Source organism: Pygocentrus nattereri, chromosome 5 (genome assembly GCF_015220715.1).
Source record: "Pygocentrus nattereri isolate fPygNat1 chromosome 5, fPygNat1.pri, whole genome shotgun sequence".
Taxonomy (NCBI): Eukaryota; Metazoa; Chordata; class Actinopteri; order Characiformes; family Serrasalmidae; genus Pygocentrus; species Pygocentrus nattereri.
The window spans coordinates 12,571,036-12,590,322 of record NC_051215.1 but is presented as its reverse complement, the minus strand read 5'-3'; the positions used below and the strand labels follow the sequence as shown (position 1 = coordinate 12,590,322).

Below are 19,287 nucleotides of genomic sequence, written 5' to 3'. Positions count from 1 at the left end.
CTGTTTTCCTAGCTTTTTAGGAACCCTTGTTTCCTATATTTTATATAATTCCCTTATCCTGGCACATGAGGTCATTTTAACCAAGTGTTGGGTGCTCTCCTCATTAGTTTTGATTGATGGGCTAGTTTCTACCAGTTCTTATGTATTTTGCTCACTAACTCAGGCTTGTTTTCGCTGAATGGGCAACACTTCTCAAGGCTCCCAGGCAAGGTGCACTCACTGTCAACGAGTACTGTCTGTTCATGGAGTGGAAAATGCATATTTGGAAGCTTTGGGCTTGCTGTTCCGGTCCCTGTCTGCCTGCCTCAGTTAAATGCTTATAGGCCTGTCTCTGTTTTATGCTCATAACTCCGTCTTTAATCATTTCTAAGGTAATGATTATTACAAAACTTTTATTAAAAGGTGATTTAAGGAAATATTTCTTCAAAAATCCCACACTTCTATACAGAAGCATTTTCTTTGAACCATCTTTTTTAAGAGCATAGAGTCAGTGTTTGGTTTGTCTGTTTTGAGCTACTGCAGAATCTGATTTGTAGTTGGAGGTTATATTATATTATATTATATTATATTATCCACTATTGAAGAATATATTACATTTTTGTTAACAGATTCCTGTAAATCTTACACTGCACCTTTAATGGTGGCTGACTGATGATTACTGACTGCTGGTATGTCCAGAACTGATCATCCAGCATCAGTACCTGACCTCACTAAAGCTCTTGTGGCTGAATGCAATCAAATCCTCACAGCAATGTTCTGCAGTGTAAAGCCTTCCCAGAAGAGCAGAGGCTGTTACTGCAGCAAAACAGGACAAACTCTCTATTAAGACGCCTGATTTCAGAAGAAACGCTGGATGAGCTGGTGTCTACAAACTTTTGGACATCTAATGCGACGTGTGCTCAGATGGGGGATTTTGCTGCTCGCGCTGTAACTCTCGCTTTCGTTTCCCAGTCAGCTCGCGCGCCTGTTCATCACAGCAGCAGCAGCCTCAACGGCGCGCGAGCCTCAGAGCGCGGCTGACTCGATCTGCACGACTTTCACGCGGAGATGTTCTGCTACTGGGGAGATGACGTCAGAGCGGGCTTTGGCCTGGTCAAGCCTGATGGGGTGAAGAAGACCACTTCTGGTGTTTTCTTCTGTTCTCCAAAATCCAGAATCAAGCAGCTCGCGCCCGGGAAGGGTCTGGTGGGCTTCGTGCGCGGAGAGGGGAACGTGTCCGTCATCAGAGTGCCCCCTGCTGGCGGACTGCAGTGCGGCAGGCTGAGTACGTCTGAGGCTGTTCAAGGCTTCTTTAGTAAAGGCAGTGGAGCTATGCTGATCCATAGTGTTCTACACAGAACCATCTGCATGCTTTAATGTTCTTTGTCTAGAGAAACTGTTCTTCATATGAATGGTAATGTGTTGTACATGGTTCTATACGGAACCTTTTTTTGGAAATGGTTCCATGTAGCACCAAAAGGGGTTCTTATGTTGTTACGATGTCAAGCTTGTAACTATACAAATGTGTTCAAACATTCAACACGTTCTAAATCAGCCTGAAGAACCATTTGTGGTGCTATATGATTCTATATAGCATTTATGGTTCTAAATAGAGCTATTTCCATTACTAAAGAACCCTTGAAGAACCATCTTTTTGAAGTGTGCAGGACGGTGGAGTGGACGTGGAGCACTGAGTGAGCGAAGCTGAATCTCACTGTCAGTCTTTCTGTCTTTGTCTCAGAGAATCTGGAGCTGAAAGACAAGATCAGACTGATGAGCTGCAGAGAAACTCAAGCAGTTCTTCTTACATACGCAGGCAGATCGTTTTGGATGGACACACATAACCACTGCAGGTATGATAATAATAATAATAATAATAATCTTTCTTCTTCTTCTTATTATTATTATTATTATTATTTGACATTAAATGAGATTTGAACATAATCAGTATAACCATATGAAGAAACAATGAATTTTGACTTATTGGCATATGAAAAATATTATAATTCTTATTATATAATGTATATAATATATTATAATGTGAAAAAGTCAGAGACCACCCTTTTGTTATACACATTTATAATATGTAGGTGTGTGTGTGTGTGTGTATATGTGTGTGTGTGTGTGTGTGTGTGTGTATTAATACATTTTATTGTAAGTAAATAATTTTTAAATTAAAAATACATTTGAAAACATGAACTTTGTTATAGAACCATAAGTATGCAAGGAGTGTCTTACTATTTAGCTTTATTGTGATATTATATGTAATATGACTACATATAATATCATTACAAGTATTATTTGTAGTAATAATATTTATATTATTGCCGTTTTCACAGCCCCCTCAAAGAGCTCTCCGGTAGGAATGTAATTCAGGTTGTATGTGGAGACCAGCACTGCATGGCACTAACCCAGGGTAAGCACGTCACTGTTCAGTTCACTATGTAAACTGCAGAATAAATCCATCTAATGCCTAACGCTGCTTAAACATTCATGCTTGTGAAGACACCGTTCAGACCTCATTATCTGATTCATGGGAGAAGCCGCTATCTGACTTTCATTTCCTTGTGGGTGATCTGCCAGAGGTCTGTGGTGTTAGATCACAGCTGGCAAACATAAGACACATAACAGGACATACGAGTTTTGTTTTGCTTCTTATGCATGAGTTTACAAAACCCTGTAGTGTTGACATTAAGAAGACTCTGGATTTAAGCTGGTTGGTGGTACTGAGATCTGATGGAATTATGTTTCTTCTCATCCTCTTTCAGATGGTCAGTTCTTCACATGGGGTCAGAACTCCAGTGGTCAGCTGGGTTTGGGGAAAGGTGAGCCCAGCTTTCTGTCTCCTCAGCCCCTCAAGTCTCTGTGTGGGATCCCGCTGGCTCAGATCTGCGCCGGGGGAGACCACAGCTTTGCCCTTTCTATGTCTGGATCTGTGTTTGGATGGGGCAGGAACAGCGCTGGACAGCTGGGCCTGGGGGACACTGAAGGTGGGCCATGTCTTAAAGGAGTCAAAGAACACCTGTCTGTTTTTGCCATATTGTGCTTGTGTAGATGTAGTTCTGATGTGGTCTGAAGTTCATCTATTCCTCTGCATATTTTGAAGAACAATGGGCAGGACCCCCACAGGACCACCACAGAGCAGGTGTTATTTGGGTGATGGATCATACTCAGCACTGCAGTCACTGACGCTGACATGGTGATGTTGTATTATTGTGTGCTGTGCTGGTCTGAGTAGATCAGACACAGCAGTGCTGCTGGAGTTTTAAACGCCTCAGTGTCACTGCTGGACTGAGGACAGCCCACCAACCAAAAATATTCAGACATCCTGTGACCACTGATGAAGGGCCAGCACTAACTGTGCAGCAACAGACAAGCTGTCATCTCTGACTTTACATCTGCAAGGTAGACCAACAAGATAGGAGTGTCTAATAGAGTGGACACAGTGTTTCAAAACTCCAGCAGCACTGCTCTGTCTGATCCACTCGTACCAGCACAACACACAAACACCACCTTGGTGTCTTTGCAGTGCTGAGAATGATCCACCACCCAAATAGTACCTGCTCTGTGAGGATCCATGGGGGTCCTGACCGTTGAAGAACAAGGTAAAAGGGGGCCAATAAAGTATGCAAAGAAACAGATGGACTATAGTCTGTAATTGTAAAACTACACCAATATGATAAATAGACCTGATAAAATAGATGAAGAATGTAGACTGCTTGTACTGCTTTAGCCCTGTTTGACTTCCTCCCATAGACAGATACATTCCAGCCTGTGTGAATAGCTTGACCTTCAAGAAAACAGTCTTCATCTCATGTGGAGAGGAGCACACTGCCACTTTGTCAAAGGTATCACAGCTGAAAAGGAGCATAATATAACCACATACTGCACATTGTTTACAACACTGTTGAAGTGCCATCTATTTTCTATTTTTTTGTTTTGAGCCAGTTATATTTGATTGTTGAGAAACTGTTGCTGTATGATGCTTTTATTTTTCCTCAGGGAGGAACTGTTTTCACGTTCGGATCGGGTCGATATGGGCAGCTTGGACATAACTCGTTCAGAGATGAACACCACCCTCGAGTGGTGGGTGAACTCTGGGGGTCAATGGTGTCCCAGATCACCTGTGGAAGGTAGATTTGATTTGCTTTCAAAAGTTTGGAATCTTTTTTTTAGCAATTCTTGTGCTTTATATACAACAATAACCTTAGTAAGTATCTAAATATTGCAAACTATTTGTCTGCAGTTATTTAGATGTTTCATTCAATGTTTTTTTGAGCTCTGCATTCTGTTGTAGTCTAAACTGTTTGATATGAGGTTTGATAGGCCTTATGATGTAAAAGAAGTAATGTAAAATATTACTTTTACATTTTACTGTATTTTACATTTACTCAGGTTGGACATATGCTAAAACAGAAGAAATCAGGAGGGAGAAGATATTTTTTCATGACACTTTTCATACATATACTATATGGCCAAAAATACGTGGACACCTGAACGTCACACTTATATGAGCTTGTTGGAAATCCCATTCCAAAACCATGGCCATTAATATTGAGCTTTTCACCACCCCCTACCCCCCTACATGCATACCTTTGTGGCATGCCTCCACTCTTCTGTGAGTGTGTCTGAGGACATTTGTGGCCATTTAGTCAAAACTGGGGTTTTAGTTTGTCATTTCAGGTGCTCAGTGGGGTTTCTATGGCTTTATGTAGCTCACTTTGTGTACAGGGGCACAGTCATGCTGGAATAGGAAAGAGCCTTCACTAAACTGTTGTCACAAAGTTGGAAGCATATATTTGTCCAACATGTCTTTGAATGTTGTAGCATTAACATTTCTCATCACTGGAACTAAGGAGCCCAAACACCTCAAAAACAGCCCCAGACCATTATTCCTCCTCCACCAAACTTTACTGTTGGCATTGCGCATCCTGGTAGGTAGCATTCTCCTGGCATCTGTCTAAGCCATATTTGTTCATCATACTGCCAGATAGTGAAGCTATGTAAAGAACACATTTCCACTGCTCTAGAGTCCAGTTTTGGCATGCTTTACACCACTCCAGCCAATACTTGGTTTTGCACATAGTGTATGTTGCTTCCAGAGGCAGGTTGGAACTCTGTAGTTGGTGATGCAACAGATAAGTGATTTATACATGCTTCAGCAATTGGCGGCCTTACTCTGTGAGCTTGTGGGGTCTACTGCTTCATGGCTAAGCTGTTGTTCCTCCTAGATTCTTCCACTTCACAAAAATAACATTTACATATATTTCACAAACTGACTTGTGGTAAAGGCTGCATCCTATGACAGCGTCATATTTAAAGTCACAGATTCTAATGCCAGTGTTTGTCTATGGAGATTGCACGGGTTTATGCTTGATTTGTATCGCTGTTAGCAACAAGTGTGGCAAAAACATCTGAACTAAATAATTAGGAGGGGTGTCCACATACTTTTGGCCATATTATGTATGTCTTATACATACATGCATGTCTCATTTTTATATGGACGAGTCCTTTCTATATATTTGCACCAAGAGAGCTAAGAAATGTGTCTAGAATTGATTCTAGATGTGACCTTTGCATGTGGAATCTGTTTCTCAAGATCAGGAACAGCAAAGAGTAAAGTAGGTCTTCATGAGTTTGGAAAATCAGTACTAAAATAAATGTTTAGTTAAGGCTATATTCACTTTTTGAGGTAACTTTGTTACCCTGAAATGAGAGAACTGTATATAAAACGCTTGTGATTCTGCCTGATGTCTGCTTCACTCACTGTAGATGTACAGTTAAACAAAAGCTGATACTTTGCCCTTGAATCTCATATATACTGTGAAGCTTGAGAGTTCACTTCTCATTATCTGCCCATGAATTTAAGACATCACACTCTGGCCCTGGTTGAATCATCAAAAACAATCTACTCATTTGGATGTGGAGAACAGGGACAGCTGGGAAGTGGACAGCGAACCAATCAGTGTGTGCCAGTTCCTGTACACCTGCCACCAGGTAATTACCAACTAGTTTTATCTTAGTAGGATAGTCTGTAAAGATAAAGATGAGATTTCTAACTTTACATCTACAAGGTGGACCAGCAAGGTTGGTGAGTCTAATCGATTCGACAGTGAGCGGACAGCAGTACTGCTGTGTCTGATCCAACATACCAGCACAACACATGCCAACAAGAAGCTCCAACATCAGCATCACAGCAGTGCTAGTTTGAATTTACAGTATTTACCATTTATCCCATGCGAGCAATAAACAAATGTTTAATGTGCAGAGACGAATCATGACAAATCAGTTGAGCAGATCGTTGCTGGTGGGAACCTTTCCTTCGTCTTGTGCTCTCAGCAGGTAAGATCTGGTATTATTGCATGAACTATTAACAAATGAAAGCTTGTATATTGACTGGAGGGTCTGTTTGGAATTCTGTCTCTAGGAAGCTGATAATAGCTCAGTGCACCCGGAATTGAACCGAGGGAGAGGGATTTTAACGTTAGGAGATGGAATGATTGACAGATGGATATCTGAGTGTGACTCAAATCAGTGGAAGACAATCAAGAAGTGAGTGTTTACATGAACGTGATTTGGAGACATTCACATTATTAATTAAATGATAAAAATCTCCATTACATGCATATCCCCTGACCATATTGACCCCAAAACAATTACATAGCAAAAAACAAGTGAACATTAGCTGACTTTATGAGCAGAACTGAACTGATGTGTCACTTGACAGATTATCTTATTGTGATTTATTGCAGTGTATTGATTTATTTTTCTATTTTTAACTTAGAGAAATGAAAACAGTGTTCTCATCTGCAGCATGTTTAAATGGGAGCTTCATTAAGAAAAGGTACTGCAGCCAGAATTAATACAACACGGTTAAAACTTTAAATCCAAAAACTGGTTAAATGCTACTCACAGTGTGAAGTTGTTTCATGTGTGTGCATCTCTGTTTCTGTGTAGTTGTGATGTACATTATCAAACCTCTACAAGCTTCTCCGGTTTGGATATGGAATCAGTGAGAGCTGCTTTTGAGCGGTTAGCTCAGAAGGAAAAGGTGTTGTTGGAGGTAAAGCAGCCCCAAAACACTCAAGGCTCACAATATAATGTGTTGGAAGCCAAAGGAGATCAGAAGGCAGGATGCAAGTGGGAGCTAACAAGTTTATTGTTGTCCATGGAGAAAGTAGCAAAGAAAGAACCAGAAACAAAAGAAAAGCAAAACAAGGAAAGCAATAAAGAAATGCAAAGAACCGCCAAAAGCAAAGGACAGAGTACAAAATACATACTACTCAAACTATAAATCAGTAAAACATGCTGCAAACAATGGCAAGTACGGAACAAAGCAAGGCCGGTAAATAGACTAAGAATACATGAGAAACACCTGGAACTAACGAGAGGGTGGGGCTACAGACTACACACGGGTGGGACAGATGACTGAGGAGGAGACAGACCTAAATAACAAAAGCAAATGTAAACGAAAGCACATGGAACAAAACACGAGGGAAGATAAACAAAGGCAGACACAGACAGAAACAAGGAAAGACAAAGCAGGACAAGCAATTGCTATAGTCTCTTTCTGCAGTCCCCTACTCCACCGGCACATTAGATTGCACTTAGAAATTGTTAAGCAGGCTTCCAAGTGGTGCAACCGTCTAAGTGCTGGTCCCATTGTCAGGATATTGTGAGTTCGATCCCTAGTGATGCTATAGCCATCCGTAGTCCAAGAGAGCACAATTGGCCTCACTCTCTCTGGGTGGGCAGGATGGCACCCCCTTCTCCCCCATCACTCAACGCAATGCTAGTCAGCGCAGGCATCTGTTAGCTGACATAGCAGATCTGGCGGTTGGTGCTTTCCTCCGAGCGCATTTGGCTGTCCTGTGACGTTGCGTGAGCAGCAGTTCGAAAAAGAAGCGGTGGCTGGTTTCACAGGTCTCGGAGGAAGCCTGTGTTAGCCTTCACTCTCCTAGCTTTGATAGCATTGTATGACTGGGGTAGTCCTAACTAGCAGGTGGAATGGGAGACGACTAAATTGGGGAGAAAATTGGGTGAAAAAGAAATTGTTAAGCAACATAATCAAATGCAATAATTTTCCATGTCCAGATTATTGTCTCTCTGTGTGTGAAATGCACTCTACTGAGCTGCCAGCAAGCAATGAGGATGAAATAGGTTGAGTGAGAACCCTTCAAGAGGGTGAGAACAACTCCCACAAGATAGCTGCGGCTACACATGGCTGCGATCACCTGACGATAGGGCCAAAGGGAAGCTGATCTTTGATAGGTGGACCCAGGTGACCTTGATGTCACATGTTCATCCGGAGAGTCCTGAGAGCCATGGCTGGAGGGATGCGTGACAACAGTAACAAATAACATTCAATCATTTTTCACTTGCAAAGATTAAAATCCAGTTTTGTAAACCAATGCAATAATATTGGAACATTATTATTGTTATCAACAATTTTGGAGAAAAATAATCTGAATGATCTCCAAAACAGGCAAAGAACTTTCATTTCATGATTACTGTAAAATGGGATTGATATTTTGTGGTGCTTTTATTCAGATTGAAAAGATTGTGGAGAAGGATCTGCTCCCCTCTTTGGGCTGCACTGCTCTTGGTGCTGAAGCTATGAGAGTTTACCTCATCCTGCCCGAGTTCCTCAGAGTGCTGAACAAAGATCTGCATGAGACAAAGCTCACTGCTGAATTGGCTTCTGCCATCTTAAAGCTGAACCCTTCCATGCTCCAGGTTTTGGGTAAGTGCTATTAGAATGTTATATCCTTTAAACTTCTCTGGTGATGTGTGGAAGGAGATACACTGTGTGGTTTCACATTTTGATATGTTTTCAGAGAACTACTGGTCCGAGCTCCCTGATGACTTCTTTAAACCCTTGGTGGAGCTGTTCCGCAAACCATCTGCATACTTCATATCTAAGATGACATTTGACCAACGAATAAAATGTTATTTCAAGTTTCTGAAGAAATACGTGCGAGTCCTGCAGATGCTCTACAAGGTGAATCATAGTCAACGTTAATGTCAAACTTCATTGTCATTCCTTCTCACCATGGGTGTGTTAAATGAGAAACAGAAGAGTAGTTTATTTGGAATTCTGTTCTACATTTAACACAACAAAAGCAGCAGATAAGAAGATTAGACATGCATTGTGCTGGAATAAACTCCCTGGACAAAAGAATTAGTCAGTGTTTAAGGTAGTAGTAATTTCAGGCACCCGCAGACGGTGTTTCAAGAGGATGAACAGACTATAAATACCTACAGGGTGAACAACATTATAACATGATTGAGAAAAGGTGGTACAGTGCAGTAAATGTCTCATTCAATGTGGAAATGAGTTGCAAAGCAGATGTTAAGATGTATTGGCAAAAAGGAGCGATTGCATTTGGGTGTGCCAAGGCCATAGTGTGAAGGAAGTAGCTGAATTTGCAGGTGTATCGAAGTGTATGGTTATACAGGTCTACCAGCACTGGCAAAAATACCAGTCTATAGGAAATTCTAATCAGAATTGGGGCCGAAACTGATGGACAGGGACCGCTGACGTGTTTCATGGCTTGGGACCAAAAATCGCTTCACTTCAAGGCAAAAATTGCTTCTAAAAGTCAACGCAAGTGCTTCACAACCAATTTCTGAAAGAACCACAGGGAACTGCATGTCATTAACATATGAAGCAGAGCAGCATGCAAGAGGCCTTTGCTCACTTCTGTTCACAAAGTTGCCCGGTTACTGTGGGCAAAGAGACACAAAAATTGGACTGTTCATGACTGGAAACGTGTTATTTGGTATGTGAATGGTGCTAGGCTTCATGTTCATCACTGAGCTCAGGAAGCCTGCAAGGAGGACTGTGTGGAAGATGTGGTTGAAGCTGGAGGAGGGTCTATGATGTTCTGGAGGTGTTTTAATTATGCAGTAACTGGTCTTTTGGTTGAGGTGACAGTAAATTTGAACCACAGTGCCTACATTGAGCTGCTGGACAAACAGAAACAAAACTGAATCGCAGCTGTTATCCATGCTCATTGAGGTATTACATGCTATGAGGTATGTTTCAGTCATAGGTGACCAATTTTTGTCCGGTGAGCTGATGAATGCATGATGTTTAAGTTGCAAAAGGTTAATATATCATTTTACTTTATTTGACTTGTTTGACTCATTTTTACTCTACAGGCATTCTGTAAAGGCCAAAGAGAAATGGCATCCAGGGACTTCATTATCCACGAGGTCAATGATCTGTTTGAGTTGGTGAGAATATTGCATTAATATTTTGTAATGTTTTTACTGTATTTGTGCTTGCTCATTCAGTGTGGCATTAAGTCAATAAGTCTGTTCACTATTGTGAACATCTAGGGTCGTAATTCTGGAAATGTCTAATGGTTGTCTGTTTTTCTTTAACCACAGTTGGAAGCTGTTAATCAGGAATTGTTTTATATGGGTGCTCAGTGGTTTGTCGTGTTAAAAGAAAAAAGGCAACTAGAGGTGGGTATTCTATGCATTTAAGAGCAACCTGAATTTAAATATTTTCAACACTATAACCTTCATTTGCAGCACATCCTGCAAATTCTGAACTCCAGTCCTTGCATCTTTAACCTGGAGGCCAAATGCAACCTTCTAAAACTGAGAAAAGTTAGGGTATGTTTCCTTCTCTGTGAATATACTTTCTCATCTCAGATGACCCTGCATTATCTTACTAATGTTCTCCTTTGGTATACCAATGCTGTAACTGTAGGAGGTCTTCAGGCTGGAGTTGAGACGCACTGCACTCCTGAAGGACTGTTTCAGTCAGTTGAGAGCTGCTGATGAGAGTGCTCTGAAAGGTTGCCTGCAGGTACGATCAGCTCGTCTAAATGCATCAAACTAGATGCAAACATTTAATGTACTGTGTATGTTCACAGTAAGTCTCCACACATTGATGGCCACTTAAAACCAGTCCTGTTTAACTGGTTCTTTTTAGTTTCACATTTAGATATCACTCTCGCATACAGTTCAGGTCCAGAGGTATTTGGACATTGACAAAGTTATTGTTATTTTAGCGGTCTACCACAGCATATAGGTGCTGATACCCAATAAATATTAATAATCTGTGCCCAAAACAGATTTGAGGTTATAAACACCTAAATTGTATGAACTGTGTAGGAATTACAAATATGTGCATAAATAAGCTCCCTCCCTTTCAGGGGCTGAAATCTTTAATACTCCATTGCAAAGCCTTTGCAGTCAATGACTACCTGAAGTCTGGAATTCATAGTCATCACCAGGTGCTGGGTTTCCTCTAAAGTGATGGTCTGTCAGGCATTTACTACAGTTTTCTTCAGTCCCTGGTAGATTTTAGGGTGTTTTCTTTCAGTTTCACCTTCAGTAAATGAAACGAGTGTTTGATTAGATTGAGGTCAGGTGATTGACTTCCTCATTAAAGAACATCCCACTTATTTGCCTTAAAGAAGTTCTAGAACTGTAGAGGCTTTTCTATCCTTCTAATCTGGTCTTGCTGTTTTTGAGGCTTACATCTTGGGAAAAACCTGTATTTAGTCTGGTGAACTTGACTGTTGTCCTATTGACTCAGATACGCTGACCTTCTGGACAGTGTGCTTGATCTGACCAACTGTTGTGCAGGGGTTTGTCTTCACTATGGATAGGGATCTTCTGACCCACACATGAAATTAACTCCTGACCTTTTATCTGCTAGTGCGACATAATGAGGGAATAACACACACCCGGTCAGGGAACGGCTGAGCAGCCAAATGTCCAATTACTTTTGATGTCAACTTCTAAATGCTGTGGTAGAGAGCTAAAATAACAATACTTTTGTCAATGTCAAAATATTTATAGTCCTGTCTGTAGATTAATTACTTCAACAGGTTAAACTAATAGATTGTCCAGACTTTCCAACCAGATGTGTTGATCCAAGTTTATCTGAAAAGCTGAATTTAAAGTTTTAGGGACATATTATATTTTTCTGTGTGGTCAATAAACAGGTGGTGTACTCTGAGAAGCATGAAAAGACAGACGTTAATAAGAAGGACTTCTTTTACAATGTGTTTCGCACTTTGTTGGACCCAGAATCCAGAATGTTTGTGTACAACGACACAAAGACACTGATCTGGTTTCCTGCTGAGGTAAGACAAAGACATGATTTTGAAAGATTAACACACTCAGCACCTCAGTATTCATTTCTCGACTAAGTGACCCTTATTAGTCCCACAGTGAGGAAATTTCACCTCCGCAATCTAATCCAACCATGCAGTGAAACACCACATACACACCCGAGAGGACACACACTAGGGGGCAGTGAGCGCACTTGCCCGGAGCGGTGGGTAGCGTTATCCGCAGCGCCCAGAGAGCAGTTGGGGGTGAGATGCCTTGCTCAAGGGTACCTCAGTCATGTACTGTCGGCTGAGGGGTTCGAACTCTCGAAAAGAAGTGTTTGACCCCGACGTGATCCACTTATCCAGTGTACACTTTATTAGAAACACCTTTTAGGTCCGCTCACTGGCCACTTCATAAGCTCCATCCACCTCTAAATAAGTGTCCAGCTACAGACTGTAGCCCATCTGTTGCTTTATCAGCCACCCTCTACTTCAGCTATCGTTGACCAGTTTCTGACCACTGGATTGCTATTGATTAGATAGTATTTGGGTGGTGGGACATTCTCAGCACAGCAATGGCACTAACATTATATTCCACTTGTATTGCTCATTAAAGTTTTTCTGCCTGGTTACATTTTGCCCACTGTATATTATGTTATGTTAAGGTGGCAAACAGTATTATGACTTCGTATTGAGATCTCTGGTCTGTGCTATGATCTCTGTTCCTTACAGCCCAGTTTACAGGAGGAGAACTACTTTCTGTTTGGATGCCTGTGTGGTCTGGCCTTTTACAACAACAGTGTAGTGAACCTGCCCTTTCCTTTAGCCCTGTTCAAGAAGCTTGCTGATGTCCAGCCTTCCCTGGAGGATCTGACTGAGTTTAGTCCTGTTCTTGGAAGGTATGAACTTTGATACCAAAGTAATGCAGACCCTCATCATCATTCTCTCAGCCGTTTCTTGGTGTTCTCTCAGTATTGATGTTTTCTGTTGTATGTGCCATGCCAGCAGAACTGTGTCTTCAATTATTATTTGTTCTGTAATTAGGAGCTTGCAGTACATACTGGATTACAGTGATGAAGATGTTGAATGCATGGAAATGAGTTTCACAGTGAGTCTTTGGCAGTGTGTATGAATGGCTTGAAATAGCTGCAAGAAGATTCCTACAATATGTGTTTTTTAATTCTAATGTTTTCCTGTTAACATATTTAGATCATTTGGGAAGACAAGGAGGTTGAACTGGATCCAAATGAGCCTGGGAAAGTCGTCACAAGCTCAAACAAGTTAGTTGTTTTGTAAATGCTTACAATTTTCAGTTTTAAAAAGTAATTATTGTATATTATAAAGTAGCAGCAACTCACTGGCTTCTGTTATTGTTTTGAGTTTCCATTTCCAAAAGGGAAATGCATGAAAAATATTGTCTGTGGTCATTTGGCCATGCATTATAGATGCAACAGACAGAAGCTGAAGTATTGATTTAATATTGTTGGCTGTTATCTGTTTTTCAGAAAGGAGTTTGTGGACGCCTATGTAGATTACACCATGAACAAGTTGGTGGAGCGAGTGTTTGAGGAGTTCAGGAGGGGCTTCTACAAAGTGTGTGACCAAGACTTAGTGGAGTCCTTCCAGCCCGAGGAGCTGAGAGGGGTGATGGTGGGCACAGAAGAATATGACTGGAGTACACTCAAAAAGGTGGGGTCTCGACCAAAGTACCTCCACATTACAGCGCTGAGAAGACATGGAGAGTTTGATCCAGTGCTGTATTTGTAAATGTTGAGGTTTTGCAATACTGTGTAGTGATGGTACTTGAACAAGTGATTCACTGAATCTCACAGCTAGCTACATTTTAATTTGATGTACCTTTTTATGAGGATATAACTGTGCAAAAGTCAGAGATTAATACATTTTCAGTCAAAATGGTAAATTCCAAAACTGGAGTTTAAAAAATTATTAAAAGGTATACAGAAAAGGTACAGAGAAAATGGAATGCCAAACAATGATGCAAGACCTTGTAGACCACCAGAACAGTTCCCCTCACATAAACACTTATGTGCCTTTAGAAAGCTTTCATCTTTGAGAGAAAGGAGAAAATCAAGCTCCACTCTTGCTTCAGATTTGAGAAAACCCACATGTTTCTGTCTGTTGTTTCATTCTGATAAGACAGCCCAACATTCTGAGAGATGAAAAAAAAAAGTAAAACCTGCCGATTAAACAAGTAACTGCTGGTATTCTCAGAACAATGGTTTGACCACCCCAGAGTACATCACTGTTTTGCTACATTTGGATTGTGAGGAGCAGGAAATCCACCCAACCTCTATACCTGAACTGCATATTTCTTTGAGAAACTGGAAGCAAGTCCCCCAGAAAGATTGGAAGATATAATAAAGGCAGTCACTTTTAGACACACAGAATACTGAATTTTACAACCCCAATTCCAAAAAATTTGGGATGCTGTGTAAAATAAATAAATTTTAATGTAAACAGAACACAATGATTTCTCATAGACCCACATTTTATTCACAACAGAACATAGAACACATATCAGATGTTGAAAGTGAGACATTTTACCATTTCACATAAAAAATATTATAAAATTTATAGCTTGATGGCAGCAACGCATCTTTAAAAAGTTGGGACAGGGCCACGTCTACCACTGGGCAGCATCCCCTCTTCTTTTAACAACAGTCTGTAAACATCTGGGAAGTGAGGGGACCAATTGCTGGAATTTTGGGAGAGGAATGTTGTCCCATTCTTATCTTATGTAGGATTCTAGCTGCTCAACAGTCCTGGGTCTTCTTTGCCTGATTTTTCGTTTGATGATACACTAAATGTTTTCTATTGATGACCGATCTGGACTGCAGACAGACCAGTTCAGCATCCGCACTCCTCTTCTGCGAAGCTATGCTGTTGTGATGGATGCAGTATATGGTTTAACATTGTCTTGCTGAAATATACAAGGCCTTCCCTGAAAGATACGCTGTTTGGGGGGTGCATATGTTGTTCGAAAAGCTCTATATACTGTTCAGCATTGATGGTGCCTTTCCAGATGTGCAAGCTGCCCATGCCATAGGCACTAATGCAACCCCAAACCATTAGAGATGCAGGCTTTTGAACTGTGTGCTGATAACAAGCTGGATGGTCCTTCTTCTTTTGAGTCAGCAGGATGTGGCATCTGTGGTTTTAAAAAAAACTTCAAATTTTGATTAATTTGACCACAGAACAGTTTTCCATTTTGCTTCAGTCCATTTTAAATGAGTTTTGGCCCAGAGAAGACAGGGGTGTTTCTGGATCGGGTCAATATATGGTTTCTTCTTTGCATGATGCAACTTTAACCTGTATTGTGTTTTTATTCACTTTTTTTTTGTGGATTGCGTGGCGAGCTGTGTTCATAGACAGTGATTTCTGGAAGTGTTCCTGAGCTCATGCAGTGGTTTCCAGTACAGAATCATGTCTGTTTTCAATGCAGTGCGGGCCCAAAGATCACGAGCATCCAATATTGACCATCTGCCTTGTCCCTTGTGCACAGGGATTTCTCCAGGTTCTCTGAATCTTTTGATGATATCATCTACTGTAGATGGTGGGATATCCAAAGTCTTTGCAATTTTATGTTGAGGAACATTTTCCTGAAATTGTTTCACAATTTTTAGATGCAGATTGTTAAACCTCTGCACTTCTTTGCTTCTGAGAGACTCTGCCTCTCTAAAATGCTCTTTTTATACCCAGTCATGTGAGTTAGTTGCAAATTCCTTCTCCAGCTGTTTTTTAAGTTAAGTGATACTTTTATAATCCCACAAACAGGGAAATTCCACCTCTGCATTTAACCTATCCATGAAGTGAAACACCACAACATCTGTGTTCTATGTTCTATTATGTATAAAACATGGGTCTATGAGATTTGCTAATCATTCCATTCTGTTTTTATTTACATTTATTTACACTTTACACAGCATCCCAACTTTTTTGGAACTGTGTTGTTCTGTATACATAAATAATTGTATTTATATTATTTTTCATATTATGTAGTTGCTTTGAATAAGATTACTGTGTAATATTCTGTTAAATATAAGTTTTCTGCCTTTTTCCTGATGTTGAAAATGAATGAATTGTAAGGAGTGGTTGTTTTGGACTGACCTTTGCACAGTACTGTGTATTTACTGATGCATACAGTTAACCTATTTCTGCCCAAGGACTTAAAGCACAACAAGAAAATGAAAATTGGATGCTGTAGTCAACCGATTTGAATTTGACCGATTTGAATTTTGCTATCCGATTTGTGCTCAGTTAAGCTCCAAGAACTGCTATCATGAAGAAATTTTAAAAATGAAAAAAGTTGGGCAGAAATTGGATAATAAGTGATTAAGGTATGGGTGATCCAATGATCCAATCTGGGAGGTGATGGATTCTGGCTTGTTCTGGTGGACCAGCTCTTTGATATAGGTATTGATATGGACCACACATTGCTATACTTTAGCCATAGCAAACTGTTTATGTATATCTCTTTATGTTGAATAGAATGCACGTTATGAAGGACTGTTCCATTCAAGACACCCAATGATTGTCTCATTCTGGGAAGTGTTTGATGAACTGTCAGACAAGGACAAGAAAGCCTTCCTCTGTGAGTCATTTACCTCATTCTTCAAACAGAGATTTGAGTTAGTGGTCAGTTTCTGACCACAGAGCCACCCTTTGTTGTATATTTTTGCTTGGCGGCCCACTCTCAACCTAGCAACGATACTGACGTGTGTAAAAACTCCAGCAATATCTAATCAACAGTGGTCCTGTGGTCAGAAACGGCCCAGTGACCAACTTTCCATTCAATGGTGGAAGACAAACCAAGATTTTCAAATACAGCGAGAATAAAGTCAATAATCCATTGTTTCTACATGTATCCATCCATGTGGGCACTACAACATCTTTAAAAAGCACTGCATTCTATTTGTGTTACAGTGTTTTTGACTGGGTTCGATCGAGTGCCTGTTCTGGGTATGGACCAAGTGAGGATGAGGGTGTGCTGCCTGTATATGTCCACTGAAGACCACCTGCCCGAAGCTCTTACCTGCCATTCCCTCCTGCAGCTGCCTATGTACCAAACCAAGGAAACATTAAGAGCTAAACTCTTAGAGGCCCTACACCACAAGAGGGGCTTCTGGGAAGAATAAAAGGACTTACCAAGTGTCTTAACGAATGCTGTATAACATATTTGTCATAGCTCACTGTATGTGAATAGTAGCTGTGTTTACACCTAGGCTTTGAATTTTATGATTATATTACAGTCCATTTACAAAGTATCTTTCTATTACAACCTAATCTGAAATCAGGGAAATGTGGTTAACAAAATTCATTCAATAACTTTTGTTAGAACTTTTGACTTGCATTTACCCATAAAGGCATTTAGGAGCTCTTGTGGTCCATAACATGAGTTTATGCATGTTCCATTGTTTACAACAATCAAAGAATTAGAGCTTTAAATCATTATTCTTAAAGCCAGAGTATAGTAGTTGGACAAACAAGCAAACACACGCTGCTCTCTTCCCATTCTCTTTTTCTCGTTTGTCTGCTCAGTGTATTTTAGCCCTTAAAGGGGAATTCTACAGATTTTTCATCATTTCTGCATTAATAATCAAAGCCATTCAGAGTGGTTTGATCAGAATGTGTTTATGTGGTTCTGTTGACTGTGCCTTTAGAAACAACCTGATGTTCACAAATCACTTTATTAGAAACCCCTACATTACAGCTCAACATTTCTGGTGTACAGTTAGGGACCATATGCTTTTGTCACCCTGTTTGTGTTAGCCCACATCAAGGGATTCAGCAAAGGTCATCTCCTGACCATTGAACTGCTCTAGGCAAGTTCTTTTTTTGATGACGGGCCACTCTGAACCTTGCAGTAATATTAACTTAGTGATTTTTCAACATGTACTAAAAGTTAATTGGTAAAAAAAAAAACAATTACCTTTGAACAGGCATTGTAAAAATACAACCACGATGCATTGCAAAAGTATCTTCCTAGAGGGCAAGTTTGAGAGGAAGATTACTCTCAAAATATCCTGTGCATCTAATAAACAGATTGTGTTCATGTGGAGCTGCTAAGGTGATGTGGTGATTATTTAATAAGGTGTGGCCACAATTTAATGCATTGAGCCCGTGAGTTAAGCTTTTCTTAACTTTTGGTCACAGTATATTAAATCATGACCTCAATATATCAATTTGTGGTCTTATATTATTCTGTGGTGGCCTCAGTTATAGTAATTTGTGGTCTCAGTATATTAATTTTTGGCCTTAATATGGTGATTTATGGCCTCAAAAAATTATTTGTGGCCTTAGTATAGGAATTTTGTGGCATCAATGTATTATTTTAAGGCCCCAAAATACTCATTTGTGGCCTCAATATAGTAATTCATGGCCTCAAAAAATGTATTTGTGGCCTCAATATAGGCCTACTCACTGATGGCCACACTATAGTTATTTGTGGCCTTAATTATTTTGTGGCCTCAATATATTAATTTGTGTCCTCAATATATTAATTTGTGACTATCATATAGTTATTTGTGGTCTTAAAATATTAATTAGTGGCCTCAATGTAAAACGTTCTGGCCTCAGTATATTAATTTGTGGTCTCAATGTAGTAACTCATGGCCAATATTAATTTATGGCCTCAATATAGTAATTTGTGGCTTCAATATGTTATCTTGTGGCCTCAATATAGTATAGTGGCCTTAATATTGTAGCACAGTCATAGTGCTTTATTAACCAGCTGCTGTTTTCTGTAACAGTAACTCCAGCCTCACTATATCTGACATTCTCAGCCATCAGCGCTGGACTGACTCTTAGTTCTTCTTAATCTACACCCTTAAAATGGCGATTTTGGGCAGTCCCACCAACTGACAGTGAACTTCTCCATGAAATATATTTATCAAAAGATTTCCAGGAGCACCGTCATTACAATGTTATTTGATTAAGTGTTCACGTCTATGGTAAAAATAGCTCATGTAGTATCTGATTTGACAGCCTGTATTGGTGAGATAACATTTTCGAACTGTTAAGCAGTTTGATTAATACTTAATACTTAAGAAAAATAAATTGTAAAAAGTTTGCACTTTATTCACAGAAATGTCTGTTACTTAAAGGTGAATTCCACTAGCTCTTCAACGTTTCTGAAGAATCCAGACATTGAGACGTGGACAGATTCACTCAGAGTGGTTTGACGTGAAATGAATCACATTGTAGAGAA

General features: G+C 40.1%; 1 protein-coding gene across 1 annotated transcript; it reads left to right on the top strand.

Moving 5' to 3' along the window:
- Positions 1 to 968: 968 nt before the first annotated feature.
- LOC108441136 (probable E3 ubiquitin-protein ligase HERC3) lies at positions 969 to 18,138 on the top strand. Its single transcript, XM_017720486.2, has 24 exons — positions 969 to 1,264; positions 1,721 to 1,832; positions 2,319 to 2,395; positions 2,748 to 2,969; positions 3,736 to 3,827; positions 3,982 to 4,112; positions 5,849 to 5,976; positions 6,248 to 6,321; positions 6,407 to 6,531; positions 6,764 to 6,823; positions 6,937 to 7,042; positions 8,530 to 8,722; positions 8,817 to 8,980; positions 10,144 to 10,218; positions 10,375 to 10,452; positions 10,522 to 10,605; positions 10,703 to 10,801; positions 11,949 to 12,089; positions 12,792 to 12,958; positions 13,104 to 13,167; positions 13,269 to 13,339; positions 13,565 to 13,748; positions 16,569 to 16,671; positions 17,004 to 18,138. The coding sequence occupies exons 1-24, from the start codon at positions 1,048 to 1,050 to the stop codon at positions 17,213 to 17,215; spliced, it is 2,979 nt and encodes a 992-aa protein (XP_017575975.1). The 5' UTR covers positions 969 to 1,047; the 3' UTR covers positions 17,216 to 18,138.
- Positions 18,139 to 19,287: the final 1,149 nt, after the last annotated feature.